The 22,686-nt window shown below is 34.8% G+C and overlaps 2 protein-coding genes across 7 annotated transcripts in view; one reads left to right on the forward strand and one right to left on the reverse strand.

The window, feature by feature from the left end:
• The window catches only part of LOC117116273 (surfeit locus protein 1-like), an 8,804-nt gene extending 8,300 nt beyond the window's left edge, over positions 1-504 (reverse strand). Inside the window, exon 1 of one of the 3 annotated variants that reach the window (XM_033260282.1) lies at positions 442-504. In XM_033260282.1, coding sequence (XP_033116173.1) covers positions 442-444 — 3 coding nt within the window. In that variant the 5' untranslated portion in view covers positions 445-504. Of the gene's footprint in view, positions 1-195 lie in introns of all 3 variants that reach the window. The other 2 variants (XM_033260280.1, XM_033260281.1) reach the window with 2 other exon arrangements.
• Positions 505-1,643: 1,139 nt separating this feature from the next.
• Positions 1,644-22,629, forward strand: LOC117116263 (coiled-coil alpha-helical rod protein 1-like). Of its 4 annotated transcripts, none has more exons than XM_033260264.1 (19): positions 1,644-1,787; positions 3,062-3,347; positions 4,457-4,502; positions 5,340-5,636; positions 6,441-6,616; positions 7,523-7,658; positions 8,385-8,492; positions 9,073-9,204; positions 10,020-10,130; positions 10,942-11,048; positions 12,003-12,115; positions 12,950-13,049; positions 14,157-14,275; positions 14,755-14,825; positions 18,209-18,326; positions 18,867-18,956; positions 19,767-19,918; positions 20,350-20,485; positions 21,170-22,629. In XM_033260264.1, exons 1-19 carry the CDS (start codon positions 1,709-1,711, stop codon positions 21,235-21,237), a joined length of 2,445 nt encoding a protein of 814 aa, XP_033116155.1. In that variant the 5' UTR covers positions 1,644-1,708; the 3' UTR covers positions 21,238-22,629. The 4 variants fall into 4 exon arrangements, with proteins under 4 accessions (XP_033116155.1, XP_033116156.1, XP_033116158.1 ...); XM_033260265.1 differs by having other exon boundaries at positions 1,648-1,778; XM_033260267.1 differs by lacking the exons at positions 3,062-3,347; positions 4,457-4,502 and having other exon boundaries at positions 1,669-1,787.
• The last annotated feature ends 57 nt before the right edge of the window (positions 22,630-22,686 follow it).

Below are 22,686 nucleotides of genomic sequence, written 5' to 3' on the forward strand. Positions count from 1 at the left end.
ACACAACTCCCTGGCAAGCTTAATTATTATTTTATTTATTTATTTTTTTTTGGGGGGGGGTCGTGTTCCTCTGCGCAACCCTGCACATGTCACTCTCCGAACGGCAACGGAATTCGGTATCGGATCTCTAGTCGCAGTGTTAATTATATATAATCATCATAATCTATGGTGGTCTAGCATCTAGGCTAGGCATACCCGGTTTAATCTTCTTTTGCAGTGTGTCCATACCTGGCCTAACTGCTGTCGTCGTGGGCACAGTAGTATGCCTATTCGCGGCCTAGGCCTAAATCGGTTCAAGAAGCATCTTGCAAAGTCCATGATGACATTAATTCTGCTTCTACTATCCGTATAAATTTCAACGGCTGAAACTCACTAAGGCCTATAAAGGCCTACCTATGCTGATCAATAATAAAACACCGCCAAAGTTGAAAATCAACAAACCATAGTTTCATCGGATGCCAGTCAATTCGAGCGGATGTCAATTCGAGCGGATGTCAATTCGAGCAGATGCCAGTTCGAGTGGATGCATTTAGTGCGAACTATAAGTTAAACAAGGGCGAATTTATCCTATTCTTGTATTTGTTTTAAATGCTCTGATTACTAAGGTTCTGAAAAGTGTTTTTTTGGTACTTCTTGATAATTACTCCATGTTTGAATTACAGTCTTTGCAAATCCAACTACCAAGATGGCCTCTAACAAGTTAAAACTATAATAGAATTGAGCACTTTTCAGCTTTTTCATTACTGACTGATCAATTTTTAGTAACGCGTTAGTGAAATAAGTAGGGCCTTCTTATTAATAGGTCCATGCTTAGAGGTATCAAAGAATATAGATAGAGCAGAGGTATTATATTTATGATACATGGACACTTTTTTTCAACAACAAATGACGATATTAAACTTCAATATGTATTAGGAGGAGATTCAGTTTTTATTTGTGATGAATCGACCTCTATTTTTGATAATTTCTGTAAAAAATACATCATGAATGCTTGGGAGAAACGCTCACAACTAAAAAATTCACAACAATAGTTTACTGTAAATGTATCGTTGCTTATCAAATTGTGTAAAAATTTTTTTTTTTTTTTTTTGTATTTATTTATTTTCTCAATGCACCAAAATCATAAGTTATGACAATAAACATCTCTTACATGAATATGAAAATTCTCACTTATAGAAGCAAAAAACAGGATGATCAATAATTACATTGAAAATATATCAATTATTAATAATTAAGTCACACATAACAGTAAAATTAAGTATAATCAACAAACAATTTTTCAAAGCAACCCCATCTTCTTCAAAACTCATTGGAGTTGTTATTTCTGAAAGTTCGTTTTGAGTATTTTGGGAGTTTTTGATGACATCATCATTCATACGAGGCGTTTGTGTAACTGAGATACGTAAAAATGAGGTTTAAACAAATGAAAAACAAGTTCAAACTAAAGGAAAGCCTCTGTTCCCTTTTTTTTTTGTTTTTGTTTTTGTTTTTTGTTTTTTGTTTTTTTTTTTTTGTTTGTACGAACGCACCAATTGATATTGAGTGCCACCGATTCAAAGGTGTATGTTCAAATAAATAAAAAATAAATTCTTTGGAGGTATACAAATTCTAAGTGCGCCCTCTGGAGTTTTCGCTATGTCAATATCCAACCAACCATGATCCAACTCCTTTTGGTTTTGTCGAGGCCTAGCCTAGGCGCGCCAACACTATGGCGGTAAATTTGAAGCCCCCGTCTTATTTCTCCAGGCCTGTAACAACACAGCAAGGGCAATATGAGGGTATACAAGGTTTGGCCTTCCATCCTACATTCTTCCATTTTTTTTCTCCAGGCCTATGCTAGCCTGCCCAACGAATCAATCCATACAGCCTCAGTCAGGCCTAGCTAGGCCTAGCCTGCGGTCTTGCTAGGTTGAGATGTTAGTTTAGGCCTAGCTATTTAACCTAGCCTAGCCTAGTAAGGTAGTAGACCTAGTAGTACTAGGCCCTAGTAGTACTATCTAGGCAAGACCTACTACATAGACATAGGAATAGGTTTTACATTCAGACCTACTGTCATGGATCCATCCACTTCATTAATTAACACAAAGGCCTAGGCCCTAGGCCTAGTTACCACCTGAGAGATTTGAAATGTGTAAGTGACCAGTTGTTGGCTGGGAGGGGGAATCCAACAAGCGGCAGGGGAACAACCCCCCCCCCCCCCCCCCCCCGACGATCTGAGCATTTTTAAGCTGTTTTAAAACGATTTCAGGGAGTGTTTGTTGAAATACAGGTACATAAGCAAAAATATTATTAATAAAGCCAATTTGAGTTTCAATGTAGGGCCTAGGCCTAGGCCTTAATTGTTTAATTTGAGCACACAAACTATGTAGGCCTAGACCTACACAAACATTTCATTACTGACTGATCAATTTTTAGTAGCGCGTTAGTGAAATAAGTAGGGCCTTCAAGGAATTACTGTACTCTCTCATGACTCAAGTTACTGCATCACCGTTTTTATAGTTTTAATACAACCGATTTCTTCTAATTTTAAATATATTTTCCCCTGAATTTGTGATAAATCGTTATCACGCATAGACTTGTGTTAAATGCGTCACAAATTTAGGATCACGCATGGTGTTTCTGCAAAATGTGTTTCGTCCAAAATCACTTTGAAATTCAGGACAGTTCTCCACGATGCGAGACGGTTGGGAATATATGCATTAAGAATAACGAGCAGTGGGAGTGAGGGGTATCATTCCCTTGCTGCACCTTACCAGGGCCTTTTCCCAAAAGACTTTCCACCGCTTGCACATTCACACTAAAATGAATATTGTCCCAACATGATGTAGAAGAGGCCTAGGCCTAGCTAGTAAATTTAGGGAGCTAGACTGAAGTTCAAAGCTAGTCTACTTGTCAAGCCACCTCCACCATCAACACCTTGGATTTGTGTGAATTCATCAAAATACTCTGCGTATCATTATATATTGTCGAAGACCCCATGTTCTCTCCAGGCATTTGTGCAAAATGGAACAGAGATACAGATAATGCTTTTTTTTCTTAACCTTTTATACGGTATATAAAGGATCAGAGCTCATTCCTCCGTCGTCATTTCAAAAGCGGAAACAACAAAAAATTGATGAGCGAAATCATCATCACCACCACACATCAACACAAACTAAAGAAGATGCAAGTATACATCCACCTAACATACATGCTGAAGAAACCAAAGGTTCTCATGCTGCTGTCACGGTCCTTCCAGTCTCACCAACCAAATTCACACAGTTCTCTCCTAGTCACTTAAAAGAGTTTTCCGAAGCAACCAAAGCACTCATTGAACTCAACAAAGAAAATGTCAAACTACTCAAACGGTAATTGTCAACATTATTTGTTATGTAATTAATACAGTAGCCTGGGACACCCCTATTATGGGGACACCTTATCGGGCAGTTAAGAGGAAAAGTATATTTTTCAACACTACTGTACAGCCAACCCCTATTCAGGGGTCCACCCCTATTAAGGTTACACCTTTTTTGGTCCCAAAGGTGTCCCCTTAATAGAAAAAAAAATGCAAATACTGTAATTTGAAATACACTAATTAATTTTAACTTACCCACTGAGGATATCTTGATAGTAACAATTAGTTCATTAAATACTGTATATTTCCATTCATTTGAGTGGTGTTAGTGACCTGAAGAATTAATGTTTCAATTTTTTTTTTTCCCATCACATCTTAGGCCTGCATTATAACATAGCTTTTTGTCCATAATGGATCAATCTACTATCACTGGAGCTGACAATTTTCTAAGAAATTTTGTACCACAGTTAATTGGTTAAAACAGCTGACAAATGAAATGCAGTGATGCTGGCATATAATTTTTGATAATTTACCTTTGTAGAATGTTTATGTGACTATTATAAGTTTAAGAAAGTGGACTTTTTGAAATTGGGTGGGGGGAGGGGTGGAGAGGGTGGTGCTTCCCTCTTCACCCCCACCTACGGGCTTGCTCTCTAATGGTTTTCACTTGACTGTCTGTAAATAGGTACTACAGTTGGTTAAGAGATAATCACAATTATAGTTTATCATTTATAATTCTGATGCTACACTGTATAGTATTTGTGTGTCTTGTGTTTTCTGTACATGGTAGGTTCAAGAAGTTTTCAACTTTCTTTGCATTTTAAGTGTCTTATACTGAATAAATAAATACTCACATAGGGAACTTAACAGAGGGAAATTCATAGTGGAAATAAAGCTAAAATGATCTGATACAGGTCTGTAAAATCTTAGTTTTTACTAAACATACCTCAATTATCGATACTGGTAATGGTATACAGAGGCCAATAATAATTTTACTGTAAGGTTTTGTAGCAGGAAAATATGTGCTAACTGAAAATAACTGGATGTGAATATTGATAACCAAAGATATTCACATACTGCATTTGTTTGCATGCTGCATTTTTTTTTTTTTTTAACTTCTAGGTCAAAGGTAGAGGAAGATGAGGGAACTCACAAACATGATTTACAGGTAGATTTATATTCAGATAAAATGATAGAGAAAAGCATAAACAGTCAAAATCCAAGAAACTTTGGTAGATTAAACCTCAGACCTTTTAGAAAAATCGCAACACAATGAAATACCATCTACCACAACAATAAAACACACAATAGGGAGCTTTCGATTGTCAACGGTAGGACGTAGAACGTAATGAAGTCACGACGGCTGTAAAAGTAATCTGCGCATGCAAGAACGTTATGGTCACTTTGTCGAGTATATTCTGGAACGAAATTTGGCCAAATCTAGGTATGCAGAGGATGTAGGACGCCAGGTAAGACGGTCACGCATGAGTGATTCCATTCTAGCGTTGCGTCATCTCACAAATCAAAACCATCGTACGACAAACTCAACTCCTGCCTATGAGTGCTAAACGATGCGACGCTGTCAGCTGATTGTATGTCTGCTGATTTTATGCGGCAGTCTTAACGAATCGTCATTAAAAACAATCCGACGTGCTCCTTGTGAGTGCTAAACAACCATTGGCTTAACCAAGGCTTTGTTAAATATTCTGCTTTTTGGATCATTTAAGGAAAATCATATTTGGAAATGCCATTAATTTAAGTTTTGCAGCATAAACAAGAAAATCATTAAAAAAAACTCCCACTTCTTTTAGTTAAATGATGTATTAGAATGTAGTTATCCACAAACTCAATGATAATCTAGGTTAAAGAAAAGTAGGTTTCTAGTGCACCATACCATACTGAATTTCAGAAAGAGATATTAAATAATAGATCTTGTGTCAGTTGTGATGAATCTCTTTGCAATAAATTTAGGCAGTTATATCTTTATTGAATATTACAATTTCAGGGAGAAAGATTCAGAATGCCTTCAGAACCTAAAACAATAGCTGTTTACCAGGAGCCAAGACATGTTGATTTTCATCACAGTCATATGTTGCCTATCGAACACTCATCGCAACTGATTACAAAACAGGCCGCAGAAATTGGACAACTGAAAGCAGAGATCCAGAACCTTGAAGCACATTACAAACGACAGAGACAGGAGTTTAAGGACCAGGTTGAGCGCCTTAAAATAGATAATGCAAGAGTAATTGAGGAACTTGAAGGCAAATTGAAAAGGACTATAGACAGGCATGCTATAGAGGTCAGTATTAATATATTTATGTTCGAATTGTGTTAAGGGAATTGTGTTAGGACCCAGTTGAAATCCGGCTACTCAAGATTTTATTTATTTATTTATTTTTATTTCCCTCACATCCAACAGCAAGTACACTCACCGCTTACATAAAGAGAATAATGCTTTATAAGCTATAAGCCTATTTCTGAGGCTTAGGGAGTGGAGTGGTTTTTAGTCGTGAGAAAAATTGCTGCTGTGACAGGAATTGATCCAGGATCCTGGGATCAGAAGGCAAGCATCTTCAACCACTGAGCTATTCAAGTTGATCACATGGATGAGATAGGGGATGTGGTACTAGCACTGCACAGTTAATTCTAAATCCAACAATAATATAATTATATTAGAGTGTTATTCAATGAATGTCAGACCATATGCTTTGTAAATTTAGTTTTGCTTATTTTTGAGAATGTCACAGTTTGCAAGGCCAAATATACAGGTGTTGAAAGATCTAATGATATTAATATGGTCGGCTGAATCAAGGAGTATGCATAGATATTACATTTACATATTGTTCATGGAAGAACGTGTGGTCCACACTGTCAGTGTCAAATTTTATGTGACAAGTTTGTGTGATGTGACCATATACAGTGTTATATTATATCTAAATATGGTCATATCACATCACAAAAAATTGATATTGTAGAAAGCTTTAGAAACAGTCAATTATACAACATACCTTCTTTTTTTTTTTCCCTCTGGATCTCTTGAACCTGGCTTTAAATTATCATAAGCAATAATTGTTCATTAAATTTGTTGTATATTTGTTACTAGGTTGAACACACAAAAGCACTTAGTCGACAGAAACAGAACCAATTTCAAGAAACAATACAAATCCAGTCCATGGAAATAGACAGGTGCAAGGCTACTTTAAAAGAAGTCTGTGATGAGAAATTACAGCAAGGTAAAACAATGGAGTCGGCTGAGAATCAATATAAAAATCTGCTCAGGTAATACACAACTGCAACATGAAATGTTTGTCATAGAAACAAAAAAAATATAAGGTATTGAATTTTATAATCTACCTTATTCAGTTTAACCTCTGGAAAGAGGTTAGACTTTAGTCACTCACAAATCTAAAAATAATATATTTAATGTACTGTAGGTACATCATTATTAAGTTAATTTCTGGTTTGGTCTTTCAACTTTAAATAAAAATATAAATTTGTAAATAGATTTATCCCACTGTAAATGTTGTTAGATTATTATATATTATGCAATATGAAACAATATTGCACAAAACCAAAACAATATATCAGATAACTTACTACCACAGAAAATTTCCTCAAGATAATAATAATAATAATAATAATAAAAATAAGAATAATTATAATAAATTTTTTATTGGTCCTCATTCAATTGGAAATTTGGGCTTGGTCCCTTTGAAACCTGCGGTAGCCGCAGTGCATCGCCACCCGAATTAACTACAATAAATAACAGACAACACATACGGATACAAACATAGTCCTTAACCCGCCTAACTCTCAATATGAGGGTTATTTGAGGAGCCAAGCTATCAGACTCCAATTAAAACCCGCTGGCCAGTTTTGATTCGGGTCTTCAGCACACGAATCAGGAAACTATACCTCTCAGCAAACCGTTTTGCTGAAGAGGCCTTGCTAAGGTTAATACCTTATATGTAAAAATATGCCAGCATTCAGTTCAAAATTATATCTCACTTAAGGTAAACATATCCAGTGTATAATAACAACATCATTTCAGATTTTAAGTTAATTCAATCATTCCTTCTTCCAGCTCCAGTGATTTTTTAAGCTTTAATTTCATGCTATGAATAAAATAATTTATTAACACTGAATGCCCTTGATATAGAAATATTTTGTGAAATGTTATCTCAGAGATTGTGAAGAAGAAAAAAGTGAACTGGAGGAGCAAGTGAGGAGATTGCAAGCTTATATGAGTGACTCACTGGAGTCTTCCAAGTCACAAGCTACTTGGCAAGTAGAGAAGCAACGTCTCAATCAACAAATCAAGGTACATTTCATAAATTGGTCTTAAGTTTTTGTTTGTGTTTGTTCATGTTTTTATTTGTTTAATTTTTTATCTATGTAGCAGCAAAAATGTGTGAAAATATACTTTAAATGTTGAAATAATTTTGAATACTGTAAAACCTCAAAATTGAAGGCCCAATGGACTTATTCTCGAGATGAAGCCTATCTCGAATTGAAACCCCCTCTTTAGTTTGCAAAATTAGCCTAAAAAAAACCCTTTATTTCAAGGTAGCATAGTCTTCTTTTTGAGATAGTATAGTACATACACTGTACATGAATTTAAAAAACAAAATAAATTAAAAACAAGCTTGGTTTATACAGTGGTTTATGTGATTTAATGCTGGTTAAATACATTCCATAATACTAATACAGATTGATGTTACAGTGGCCTTATTTATTGTTTTAGAGTACAAATTCACAAAATTTACAGCATTCATTTTGAAAAGAATCCCCCCTTTACTTTGCAAAAGTAGTCTCGAAAAGAAGCCCATCTTGAAATGAAGCCCATCCAAAGTTCGCAAACAAAAGAAGTCCAGGGCTTCAATTCGAGGTTTTACTGGATGTTTTGTTGAATAATTACCAGTTTTCTATTCATCTGGTTGTCTTCGTTAAATTGGATTTTACCACTTGTGTGCAGGCAGGTGTGTTTTAACGAAGAACGACCAGTCGAATATGGCCATTGACTATTTCAAAATGTTTTTATTTTTAGGACCTTGAGAAGGAATGTTCAAGTTTAAAGACCAGCTTGGAATTGACCAACTTAAGGTTGACATCCGCCATTGAAATTCAATCACTACAGGAACTTCAACTATCCAAAGTAAATATTGTGTTTTATATTGTTAGTAACCATTACCAAGCTCATTAAACGGATTCTGTATTTTGTATGCAGTCAGTGTTGGTAACCACATCAATTACAAACTTTGTATAACATGTTGACAACAGTCCATTTGGTAATCAGTATTACCTCTTCCAATGTGTGCTTTAAACAGTCCTATTTGATGTAGAATTCAGTCACTTTGGGACTAAAAATGAAGAAAACCTGATGAAGCCCCATTGACTGGGGCGAAAGCTTGTGAAATAAAATTCATCGTTAGACAAAAAAGTGCTACAGTACCTACTCATTTGTTTTATTAGTATACACTGACTAATATGACTATACCACCTTTTTGATATATACATAGAGAAATGGCATCTTGACTTGTTTACATGAAAGTACTGCACACAGTTTAACAGTATTCTTGAACACATTTCCTATCATTATTCTATTTGGAAAATATCAGAACAACATATTTTGCATGATATACTATATATTATTCTCATAATATATTCTTGTCATTACATTTTTGCACTGATAATTTATATTAAAAAAAATAAGGATTAAATATTGTTTAATGTAGGAGATGCCTGATGATGTTACCAAAACAGTGAACCTTTTAACAAAATGGCGGGAAAGTGTTTTCAAGCTAATGGTGCAGAGAAAGTCACAAGACTTAACCATCAAGATGAGTGATGCACATCACAAGCAACAGGTAAATCATTATTATAAAATCATTAAAAATAATTTTGAAATTAACTTGTTCATTTTGCAGTAAAATACAAAACTTGATTAATGTGTACCCTGATTTTATACTGGATAACGAGAATAAACATAATAAAACACTTCCAGTTACTGGAAGTGTTTCTATATTAGGGGTAATCATTTCATAAATACAAATACATGTTACTTCAAAATGATCAAGTTAATTTCAAAATTTGTATACAATTGTTTTTGGTATTTTGCAGGGGACAAATACACCTTTAAAAATTGTTTGTATGAGACAAATAATGTATAATGATCATGTCACAAGCTTAAACTTTGATACATAATGATGTAAAGAAGCTTCCTTATAGGTTTATTGATGAGCTCTCTAACAGTTCCTGACCAATGAGCAATTGAACGTAGCATATATCCATTCAAAATTGCACTTTTTGATCATATTAACACAACACCGAACTGATTGGAAAGCTTCTTTACACCATAATCTGTCTCTAACATGAATCAGAAGGGAAAAAAATGTATGTTTTTTTTTTTTTTTATTCAACGTCGGAACTAATATGCAGATGATATTGTCATTAGTGAACTTAAACTAATTATTTTAATGAAGTTCAGCAATTTTCTAAATGGTGCAAACTTCAACATCTTAAACACAAAGCTAAAGAAATGATCTGTGATTTTTACTTATTGTTTCTGTCTCAAATTTAAACACTGGATAGGAATAAAAGTTAAAATGAGTTACGAATTATTATTCTTTTAGACATTTCACACAATTTAAAACGTGTTTGAGTTTGTTTGTTTTCTCATTAGGTTTATGACTTCCAAGTAATGGTTCAAAGTTTAAATAATGAGATAGAAATCCTAAACCACAAGATGAGTGATGTCCAGGCACAATTACAGATACAACTCAACAGAAATAAGGTAACATGTGCTCTTGCTGCTTTTTCCATCCATTTTTTTATCACTGAGTATTTGTCTTATGTCTTGTATTATTACAGTAGACAGAATGAGGTCTGCCCAGGCCCAATTTGCAAATAAATAATTAATTTATTATAATAAATTAATAATTGTAAATACTGCGAGTCGTATAACACAGGCACTGCAACCTATAGCCATAATATTGGCGCTGGTTTGAGCGGCACACACGTCTATGGTTCTGTTGGTGGAACAAGTCTTCTCCGATAAAGACTGTAAACCGTAGGCCCAGTGTACACAATTATTACCACTAGTCAATGCAAAAGACTAGAAGATAATGTATTATTTAACTGTCCATTGATGGGAAAACATTTTTCCTCATTTAAATTTTTAACTGTAAGTTAACAACTTACTTAAATGTACAAATAAGGTAATTCAATGTGGAATTGAAATTTTACATTTTTTTCAGCTCATGATGGACTGTACGTCCTTTTAGTATTGGGCAAGACTTTTTTAATACCTTGTTTCACAAACTTTTTTTTTTTAAAGATCATCAAAAGAGAGTGGAAAGAAAATAAAAATATAATTTTGTTTTCTTATTTAGTAAATGGTTTTGCCAAAAAATGTCCAAAGTTGGGAGAAAATAAAAATAAAATTTTGTTGGTGAATGTAAACCGTGTAATAATGGGATAGTTGCTTTAAATTTATAAAATTAGGAAGAAATATCTTAATTCTTGAGATTTCAAGGTAACGGCGGGCGTAATAAAAATAAAGAAAAACATTAATTTCTTTCTGAAATTTGTTTGTTGTATGTCAGGATCTTGAGGAAGAGGTGGTCTCGGTGCAGAAGGTAGCTGCCATACTTGATCAGAGGCTTGAGGAATCGGTACAAGCCTGCTTACAAATCAAGGACACTGTTAGCAAGTAAGCATTCATTTATTTATTTTTAATGTATTTTGTCAAAAACAGTAAAAGTTTTTGATTTGCTATTAATTATTTTGAAATATCATTTATTCATTCATTCAAAAGACATTCATTTACTTCTATAGCAGAGTGCAGAAACAAATATATACAATAAGATGAGAACTGTATTACATCTTTATATTTTAACCAATTTTGATAGAACTTTTAATAATGTATACGAGCAACAAATTTCCGTAAAAAAGATGCAATAAAGTGAGTGATAAGTTAGCTATGAAAGAAGGCATGATCTGGAGAAGATGAAGATCTTGTGATATGCATGCCTCTGAGGAAACAAAAGTCAATACTTAATATCACTTAGTGCAAAGTGCTGTAACTTTCATGGATTGAATAATAATGAAGATGAACTAGGAAATAATAAAATGATATTTTAAAAATTGGTAAATGCATATTTAATTTAATATAAGATTAATTTCAAAATTAACACAAATGTTCATAGAGATGAGTGAACTCCATTTACTTACTTTTTCTTTCTATTTATTTAGGCACACATGTGCCAAGGATTGTCAATAGCGAATATATCACTGTCCTACTTGTACAGTAGGTGACAATCCCTTACACAAGACAAACATACACACACAATGCTTTACACACACTAAATCTCAATATGAGATTTAGGGAGTGGAGTTGTTTTGGTCGTGAGAAAAAAATCCTGCAACACTGACAGGAATTGAACCCAGGACCCTGGGATTGGAAGGCAAGCATCTTAACCACCAAGCTATTCAACTCCACTCTATTTAGACAACAATTACCAATAAAATAAATTTGTCTTCTATATTCTGAATAAAACCTGATCTCTCACAGAGCCTTGTTATGCTATATACTAAATCCAGTTTCCCAAATCAAACTAGTTTTTCCTTTGACATTAAACATTTTATTTATTAATTATTATTTAAGGCATATATCAGTTGCAAGTAATGTTGAGGAATCAGTACTTACTGCGCATAAGAAGCTATTTTGCTATGAAAACAGAATTAGCTTTGCTGTAAGCAGAATTGAAATATTGAAAGGTAAGTGAGGTGCAATTAAATCATCATTTTATTATAATTTTTTTTCAAGGACATGTAAACATAGTCATTAGTTTTGTAACATTAGTAAAATATACACATTCAAAATTCGATACTGATGTCATTGTATGTGCAGGTGACAATAAGAAAGAATGAGAAAAATATGTTTTCCACAATTCTGGCTGTGTTTATTTATTTATTAATATTATATATTTTCATTACTTAATGTATTGTGCAGTTGCAACATACTTTGTCTTTTGAAACTTTAGTACTAATATGTTTTTTTAATATTAAATATTAGTATCGGTTTTTAACATTGTTGTATATTATTATAAGTGTTTTGTTTTCTTATGTTTATTTTTACTTTATTTTCACAAGTTTGTAAATGTATTTTTTATATGGTTTGTCTTATGACAATAAATGAAATCTAATTCTGAATACATAGTTTTCTAAAAATTAAAATGTTAATTTAAAATGAAGATTTTCTCTGATCTTTTATTTATTTTATTGTTATTTTTTCTGTCTTTTGTGTGATAACATTTCAGTGACGTAGCACTGGTATCACAAGTGGATCACAAGTAAAGAGAGTCAAGAGAACCAAAATGAAAAAAGAAATTGAACTTAAGACAAAACTAAAGAAAAACAATATGTACATAAATATAAAACTACTGCATCGAAAACAAAATAGCTTAAAACTGAAAAAGGAGAATGCAAAAAGGAAAATCAGTAAAATTTTGATTCAATATTTTGTCTAGAAGAGAGTAAATAGAGTTAAATTATATATCGTTTAAATGATATATCGTTATTTAAATAATACTTGAATGTTCTTATGTATAGGTCTTTTCAAAAGAAAGGATGCCATATGGAAGCAGAAGCTAAGTGGGACAGCCTCTTCTGGTGTTAGGGAAGATGTTATCGACCATTCAATAACAAATTGGTATTTCACTCACAATAGAGTTTGAGAGAAACAAGGAGTTGCAAATATAGATTATTCACTAATGAACATTTTGCCAATATTATCACCTTGACCATCCATCATCACCATCATTATGTTCATAATGATCATCATCTTTACCATCATCATCCTCATCACTATCATCAACATCATCATCATTATCATCATTATCATCACCACCACCATCATCACCTTTACCATCACTATTTTACCATTATTACCATCTTACTTTCATCTCGATCTTAATTTACTGTATATACTGACATACATAGATACCAGGCATTTGATTTCTTAAAATCTGGGCAACAGTTTCAGCAATGCCTGGCTAATCTTTTGTTTTGCTCTCTCACAAGTCTCTCGTATGTTGCGATGTAAACAATTATGCTAAGCCTATTGTTGCGGGCACGCTTCTACTAATTTAATCAAGTTTGACCTAATTTGATGACCTACTGTAGAAGCTGATGATCGCTCTGCTGCACACTGCGTATTGGTATGCTAGGAATAACAATGGCAGGGTGTTCCAGATTTTAACTGGTTGATGAACATGAGAAGTGTTTAATAGTAAGTTCAGCAGCATGCTGTCTGAATAGAGAGTATCTTGAAGCCACAAACTGTCATTTACCGGGTTATCAAATACAGGCCTTAATGAAGTGCTAGCGAAGTTCTAGGCCTCTTCATAACTCTAGAACTGGGAATCTATATAAAACAAATATTTATTAGGACTTTAATCGGGTCATAGTTCAAGTAATAGCCCTTGGTGATCTGGAGGCTGTACTATGTCCTTCGACTCCATCGACTACATAGTACAGCCTCCAGATCAACTCAGGCTATAATTTGAACCATGCCCCTCAACCCAGCCCTCAACCCTGTAAATATTTGTATAATATTTACTGTATCATCATTATCTTCAATTTACCATTTTTTATCTTATATATACCATGATATTCATCATAATTACCATCATCATGATCATTATTACTCTGAGTATAGTATGGTATTTGATGACATACATGGAGTAGAATGAAATGAGGTATATTTTTTTCTATGTTTTAAAAGAAAAGAACTAATTGCAATCCTTTGCATGTTCAGTGATCTTGGTTTAAAGGAAGAGCTAAGGCAGACAATTGAGGAAAGAGACCTGTTGGCAGCACATTTGAAGGAAGATGCTCAACTGGCCGTCCAACAGATGCATGCCACAACCATTGCAAGTATGTACTTAAAGCAGGTCTCAGTATTTGAAAGATTCACTTCAGATATATGTTTGATGATATACTGAATTCTTATTTTCCAGAAATTTATTTTGTTTACTTCAGCCAACATTTAATTATCACTGCAGTGTAACCTACATTATTATTATTATTGTTACCCAGTCAGCTGCAGGCAGACTAGGTTCTGTTTTCTGAGCGTTCTTCTGATTTCAAAAGGCTACTAGTGGCCAACGGTTGGGTCGATTTCATTCAAGTTTTGAACACCCCATACATGGGGTGTTCACAGCTTGGGGTCAAAGGTCAGATAGCCTGTCATTAGGGTCAAACACATACATAGAGTGGAATAAAATGTATTTTGTTTACTTCAGCCAACATTTAAATATTACTGCAGTGTAGCCTACATTATTATTATTATTATTATATTATTAGTGTTGTTATTTTATTAATTACTGTTATTTTTATTATTATTGTTATTACAGATAAAAACAGCATTCAAGAAAAAGAAGGCATAATAGAAGAGTTAAAAGATTTACTTGCAGCAAAATCAAAGGTATATTTATTGAAGATTGTTTACTTTACTGATTAAAGTTAATTTATGTGGTCTATTTTGTGAATATTTACCTAGATAACAACTTTTCATTGTTTCTTAAATGAACACCCACAATGAAAGTTGACAATCCGTCCCTTGGCACCGCATGACTGCACAAAGACCCTTATGCTTGTCCTTATTCCTTTGTTACCATTTACAAGGAAACACCATGGAAATATATCTGTAGCGTCTCTACTTTCTATTTAAACAGCAATATTGAATTTGTATATAGGCCTATAATCTTTTATATTTCACTTGTAAACTTACTCTATATATTAAACTGTATTCAGCATTTAAGGTCAATCAAAGGACAACAACCTGTTTTCCTCATGGTACCAGGAAATAAGATTACACACAAGTCAGGAATGTGCCAGGATGACTTATCCCACTTCTCTAAACTTAAACAATGACATCATATATTTATCCTTAATTCCTATTGGTTAGTCATTGCCTCATCTTCGGTATATTCCCAAATATGGTAGGATGCTACCCCAATATAACAGAGTATTCCTACTGCTATTTACCACACACTTTCAAGTTGTTTTTATACGGATTACTACCTCAACTTTACTTTGCAATATTTTGTCTTATTTTCTTCATCGATAGCCAAGTGTTTTTATAGCTTACATTAAGCATTTTTCACTTGAAATAAATTTTATCTACGGTATACAAGTTAGTTTGTTGTATTCTTTCCGTTGCGCCATACAACTACTAAATTGGTGACCCCGACGTCAAGATGAATCAAGACAATATATTGGTTGCACCACCTGCACAACCACTTGCTCCACCAGCAGTAGCACCTACAGTAACTTCTGCAGTCAGCCTGAAACTGCCTCCTTACTGGGCACATGACCCCACCTTGTGGTTTACACAGGTGGAGGCACAATTCACCACAAGGGGGATCACAGTCGACGCTACTAAATATGCCTATTTAGTAGGCTCATTACAGCCTGAGATTGCACGGGAAGTGCGTGACTTGCTGCTCAATCCACCGGACGGTGATCGGTATGCCCTCCTCAAAGAGGCGCTAATACGACGCACATCAGATTCTGATCAAAAACGCCTTCGCCAACTCCTCACTGCGGAAGAGTTAGGCGATCGCAAGCCTTCACAGCTATATCGCCGTATGCTGCAATTGCTAGGGGATCGACAGCTCGAACCCTCCATAATGAAGGAATTGTTTTTGAGTCGCCTTCCTTCCAGCGTCCAACTTGTGTTAGCATCAACTAAAGATGAGTTGGACATGCAAAATTTGACAACACTTGCAGACAGAATCCTGGAAGTCTCTACAACTGCTCCATCTTCTTCTCGTTTATTATCTATTACAGAGGAGACAACTAAATCCAGCGATTTACATGAATTAAAAAAGCAAATTCAACACCTTACATGTAAACTGGAGGAAATGCAAACTCATATTCGGGGCAGAAGTGAAAGTCGAGGGCGACAACAGCATTTTCGCCGGCAATCCCGTTCCCCATCACGCGATAAACATGTGAAGGATGATGTTTGCTGGTACCACAGAACTTTCGGTAAAAACGCTCGCAAATGCAACCAGCCTTGCTCGTCGGGAAATGCCAACGCCAACAACTGAGAGCGGCGAATGTTGCTGGCCATAATGAAAGTCGCCTTTTCTTTGTCACAAATAAGTTCACAAAACAACGCTTCCTCATTGACACTGGGGCAGAAGTCAGCGTTGTTCCAGCTACTTCTAACGACCGCAAAAATAGGCGACAAGAATTTCAGCTTACTGCAGCTAACAATTCTACCATTGCCACTTATGGACAACGATCTATCACCTTAGATCTTGGCTTACGTCGCAAGTCACAATGGATTTTTATTATAGCAAATGTAGCGCATCCCATTATAGGTGCTGACTTTTTACGTCACTTCAGACTTCTTGTTGACATGACGAACCATCGTCTCGTAGACACAACAACTAATCTAAGCGTGACAGGTATACTTTCAAACAGTCAAGCACTCAATCTTATGTTCAGTATTGATGGCAAGTCTACATTTGATCGCATTCTGTCAGAGTTCCCAACAATCACGCGTCCTTGTTATCAGGAAGCAACTCTGAAGCATGATGTTACACATCACATCAAAACAACTGGCCCTCCAATATCTGCACGTCCTCGTCGCCTGGCGCCCGACCGCTGTAAAGTAGCACGACACGAATTTGAGCATATGTTACAACTGGGAATTATTCGTCCCTCTGATAGTAATTGGTCTTCCCCACTGCATATGGTGCCCAAGAAAACACCCGGAGACTGGCGTCCGTGTGGTGACTATCGCGCACTCAATAACGCTACTGTGCCCGACCGCTATCCTATACCATACATGCATGATTTTACGTCAACTTTACATGGTGCCACAATCTTCTCAAAAATTGATCTTGTACGAGCATATCATCAGATACCTGTTGAACCTGGTGATATCCATAAAACAGCTATCATTACGCCTTTCGGACTTTTCGAGTTTGTTCGCATGCCATTTGGCCTACGGAACGCGGCACAAACTTTTCAAAGGTTCATTGACCAAGTAACTCGTGGACTTGATTTTTGCTATGCTTATATAGACGACCTTCTCGTCGCCAGCACGAATGCTGAGGAACATGAAAGCCATTTGCGACAATTATTTACTGGACTTAATGAGTATGGTGTTGTACTTAACTCAGCAAAATGCCAATTTGGAGTATCATCTTTGGAATTTTTAGGACACTATGTTGACGCAAAAGGTATCCAATTTTATCTACGGTATACAGGTTAGTTTGTTGTATTCTTTCCGTTGCGCCATACAACTACTAAATATCTAAGCATATCTGATAGCTATTGCAAGACTGCCCGCGTATGTAACCATGGAGGAAAGAAGTTACTTTCTAACTGAAAAGGTACCCCAAACTTCTACATTCCCTTCAATTTACCCAACAATCTGCCATTGCAATGCATTATCCAATTCAAGGGTTTCCTCATCATGTAAAAAGGTCCCACAAAGACTGAATTGATTCAAACCAAGAACTTATCAAGAAAATGTATACAGTATTCAAATCAATGGAAGAGGAAACATAAAAAGAACATCATAAAAACTAGATAGCAATTTTAGGAATTCATTAGAGTGCTTATCATATTCTCTTTGAAAAAAAACACTCTCCCACCAAAAATATCACATCACCGACCAAACCTACGACCCTTTTTACCCTGTTACTCATTATTTATGTTATTAAAAAAAAAACATTATTTAGCATCCATTCATTTTTCATTTTAAATTTACAAATTTAATAACAACATCCAAATTCGCAAATAGCATGAAAGTTTACTTGCTTATGTGACGCTATCTTTAAACACTAGGATATGGCGATTTCTAATGAGAAAATGTTGGAGCTGGAATGTCATTTGAAAGAAACCCAAAAACACAATGCAGAGCTAGAGCAAGATTTAATTCAAGAAAGACGAATATCTATGAAAGGTTTGTAATATTATTGTTTAAGTCATTCAAATGTTTGAATTGTATATAAACGTGTAAAGTGGCCATGGTCCCCAGTTCAGTTCTCATTGCTACTCTTGTTGTGTTTCAGCTGGAAGGCTGAAATGCAAGCTGCGCACCATCTTTTGGATGAGATGTTTAAGCCATTGGTCCTGTGTGCATTATGGCCTGTGTGCATGTTAAAACATGCTGTACACTATTCGTAAATGAGTAAGGGATTGCCTCGTGTACTGCCCATATCACCACCAGAAGGACCCCACTGGAAATAAGTCGTCTTCAGACTTTTGTGGGTTATCCTTGGTGTTTTCACCAAAGGCATCCATCTTAATATGACAGGTGGTAGTCAAACTTTTTCTAACTAATGATAGGAAAATTAAATTTTAAATTGTGTATAAATCAATCATATCATCATTATCTTTCACGCATTTATACTGGGTCTAGCCTGCTTTGGTATTTGTCCAGATTTGTCACGTTAAAATATTGCCAGTATACTATTCAATGGCTGTTCATTTTATTTAACAGTGTCAGAGGAGAAGGATGCAGAGTACCGCCGTCAGTTGTCTGACATGGAGATTCATGTGAACACTGCAAGGAGAGAACACACTAAAGCAGGTATGCTGAATGTACTCTTTGTTCAGTACACGGTTACAGCATTCGCAACCCAGACAGCGGGACATTTCACAGTAGCACATATATTCCAAATACTGTAAAAAACATTTGTGAAAAGTACTCAATGTGTAATCATTGAAAAATATTTTAATTTATTATATATTTATTGTTATTTTATATATTTATTTTTAATTTATAGTATATTTATTATTTATATAATTACTGAAATGAACATTCCTTCATTAATAGTCAGGTTTTCGAGACTATAGGAATTAAAAGGAAAAGGAGCTATTATTTTCTGAAAAAAAATTGAAGGAAATAATGGATACTAAGGCTTCTGTTTCCTATAGTGTACAAAAATACTTTACTATAATTGCTTTATAAGTCAGATGTGATATCCATCACCTTTTGTATGGCCCTTTAATCAAACTGCTGGTTGTAGAAATATTGCTGTATATTCATAAATTAAACTGATGGTTACGGTTGCCAGTTGCTAATAGTTACCTTTGCGTGTGCATTAGTTGCACGTATTACAATGATTTGTTAATACTACGCGCACTGAGAAAAATTTGTTATGTGCTCTGTGCATTCAGCTTGGCCTAGCAACGAAGTATTCCATTGCGGTGTAAAATAGTAAAATCACCCTAGCTTTATATCGATATAATGATCAGTCGGGGATAGGAAAATTCAGTGCAAATGGAAGTGATGATGTCACCACTGGCCTATATTAGGATTTATATGTTAGATCAATATACAATGTTGTATAATATCAAATGTGTATGTCTCAATTTATATATTTTGTACCATTTAAAGTTATGTGCATGAGGCAATGTGAAAGGCAAGCTGTACGAGAGAAAAAGCATTTACAAGATCAAGTAAAATCACAAGAAACTTTTTATGAGAGTGAAGTTGAAAAACTGCGAAGAGAAGTTAAAAACTTGCAGAAAGACAACAGTATTCTCAAGGTGGGTTGTAAATATTTTGTCACATGCACAAAAATTATCTGGCAGCCATTAGAATTGATAAACACAATGATCGTATTAAGGATGTACTTATTGAATATACTCATTTGAGAGCGGTGCTTTGTAGCTTATTGTACCGCTGAAATTACCATTTATTGTACATGGCCCAGCTGACATTACAATGTTATAGTATTACTGTACTGTATTTAATTTGCAAGAATTCCCATTTAATATTCTGGTTTTAAAACTCATTTTATATTTGTATGTTTTTATGTCTGCCCACCCTGGAGCAGTAGACACAAAAATCATGCTTGCTTTGAAATGGAACAAACTGAATTTTTTAATTCCAGTCGGTGGGCTTTCTGTTAAAGGGAATGTGATTTGATTAACTTAATATATCAAAATGATGTATTTTTTTAAATTTTTTTACGAAGGCTACTTTGAGACAAGAGGGTCTTATTGGCAGGGGCGCAAGTGGCAGAACTACTGATATACACATAGGTGAAGGTGATGCTTATTCCAAAACACCGGACGAGCAACCACAGTTGGATGTAGAACATTCAGTAACTGGTAGGCATCTTATATTTTGTCATTACATATAAGGCTTGTCAGTCCAAAACCAACATCAGTAACCAAAAAATGAAAAATGACTTTTTAATATACTGTTATTCTTATTCTTCACATTACTGTATAAGCTTTACAATGATAGGTCATCGTTGATGTGTTGCCAAAAGTTATGAGTAAAAGTATAATGGCTTCCCTGTACCAAAGTATACTATACAATACTGGAATGTTCTTTATGACAACTGCCAATTACTCAGTTTAACAATTGCCTCATATTGAAGTCAATTTACATTTATTATTCTATTTTAAGCATATGTAAAGTTAAAAGATGTTGGCTTGCAGGGGGAAGTAGACACTAGTGTAAGAATATTATCATCATTCATCAGGTTGGAGGAATGATGGGATACCCATCATTGTGTTATAAGCTAAAGACACAAAAAACAGTCTTCTTTTTTTTTTGTGAGGTTGAAGAGTATTGCAGCAGGCTTTGTCTACGAAATATGATGCTATGTCTAGGCCTGTTGTAGAAAGAACCAAAATAATGTGTAATTAGACCGACCACTGCTTATGCGAGTTAAAAAAGTAGCCAAAAAAAAGCAATAAACATGCTCCCGCTGGGAGCCTGTTTTTTACTCAAAGCTAAGCTTGAAACAAGAGTAATTAAAATTCATTTTTAAAATTATATTTCAGATTCATCTCTCGGTCTTCTTGTTGATGATGTTAAGAACCTGACATCACGCATGCTCACATCTGATTGAAGCGAAATACATGCTTTTAGCAACATCAACCAACAGAGATAACACAACCAACAGAGCTGACAGAGTAATAACAACCACATATCTGCAAGAGCTGGGATATTAATAAGACTATAAATCTTTTAATTAAACCAAAGAGAGACTGATATCTCCCATACCACTTTAAACCCTATAGGGTTAAACTTAATTTGTATATTGTACACAGTACCAACAGCTTAAATGTCTCATCCAAAAACATTGCCCTATTGAAATCTGTATTTCAGCCATGTGGTCGGATGTGATGTGGCAATATTAATTTGGTATACCATAAAACCTTGAAAAGAAGCCCATTTCGAAAAGAAGCCCATGGGCTTCTAATCAAGATAGTATGGGCTTCTTTTCGAGACAGTGTTGTACATAGCCTTCTTATTTGTAATATATCTAAACCTTTTATTATATAATTTGTGTATATAATTAGTTGTCTGCAGAAGTAATCTCAAAGAAGCCCATCCAAGGGTTGTATGTATAGAAGCACATGGACTTTTTTCAAGGTTTTATGGTAAATAGCGATTTTGATTGAATAAATGTACAAATGGTTTTGAATTGTTCTTGAGAAAGGTTTTTGATTGGACATTTATTAAAGGAAGGCAGTTATTTTTGGTGTAAAATAGATACGTATATACTCAAATTCATCATGATAAAGACTTACTGTTATTGATTCCAACTCGGTTAGAAAAAAATATAATTCTACTGCATTAATCGAATGTGTTGAAAATGATGTTGCTTCCATTACATTTGTTTAGGGTCATTTCAGGGCGTTTATTTGAGGGAGGTGTTTCAATTGCGGCTCTAGAGGGGGCGTTTATTCGAATAAATACTGTATCTTATAAATAATTGATGTGATTGACTTTTCTGCCAGTTCCCTACAATCAAAAAAGTTACTGCTCGACCATGGTAAACTGGTGTGTGCAAGAAAATATAGCACTGAGTTTAGCTTTTAATATCTGGATCAAAAGACTACTATAAATGTTTTGAGTTGCGTGGAGAATGGAATAGAAGTTACATGTTAAAAACTGACAGTTGTCTGAATATAGCTAATGACAAGGCCAGTACTGTATGTCAAAACCCTGTTCCCCAGATAGTTGAAATGCAGTTTGCCGAGTCCACTGAAACATTAACAGCAGCATAAAATTCACGAAGGAGCACTCTCTTACGGTTACTTCATCTGCAGTAGTCGCACTAGTGAAAAGTCAGGGCCGGCCAGAATTATGACATTGAGAGTTTAGAAGTCATCCCAATGCGAAGTGATCACTGTGTATTCGTATAATAAATAGTGGCTTATTGTATTTTAATGATTCTAATTCTGTTAAATCAAACTTCCAGTTCAAGTTTATTAAAAATTATGTTTGCAGTGAGTAGCTGAATTGCAATGAACATTTATGGTCGTGGCACTGCGAGTATGTAGGGCTTTTA

The sequence above is a fragment of the Anneissia japonica genome, unplaced genomic scaffold, assembly GCF_011630105.1.
Source record: "Anneissia japonica isolate Jap-2015-1 unplaced genomic scaffold, ASM1163010v1 scaffold171_len658169_cov177, whole genome shotgun sequence".
Taxonomy (NCBI): domain Eukaryota; kingdom Metazoa; phylum Echinodermata; class Crinoidea; order Comatulida; family Comatulidae; genus Anneissia; species Anneissia japonica.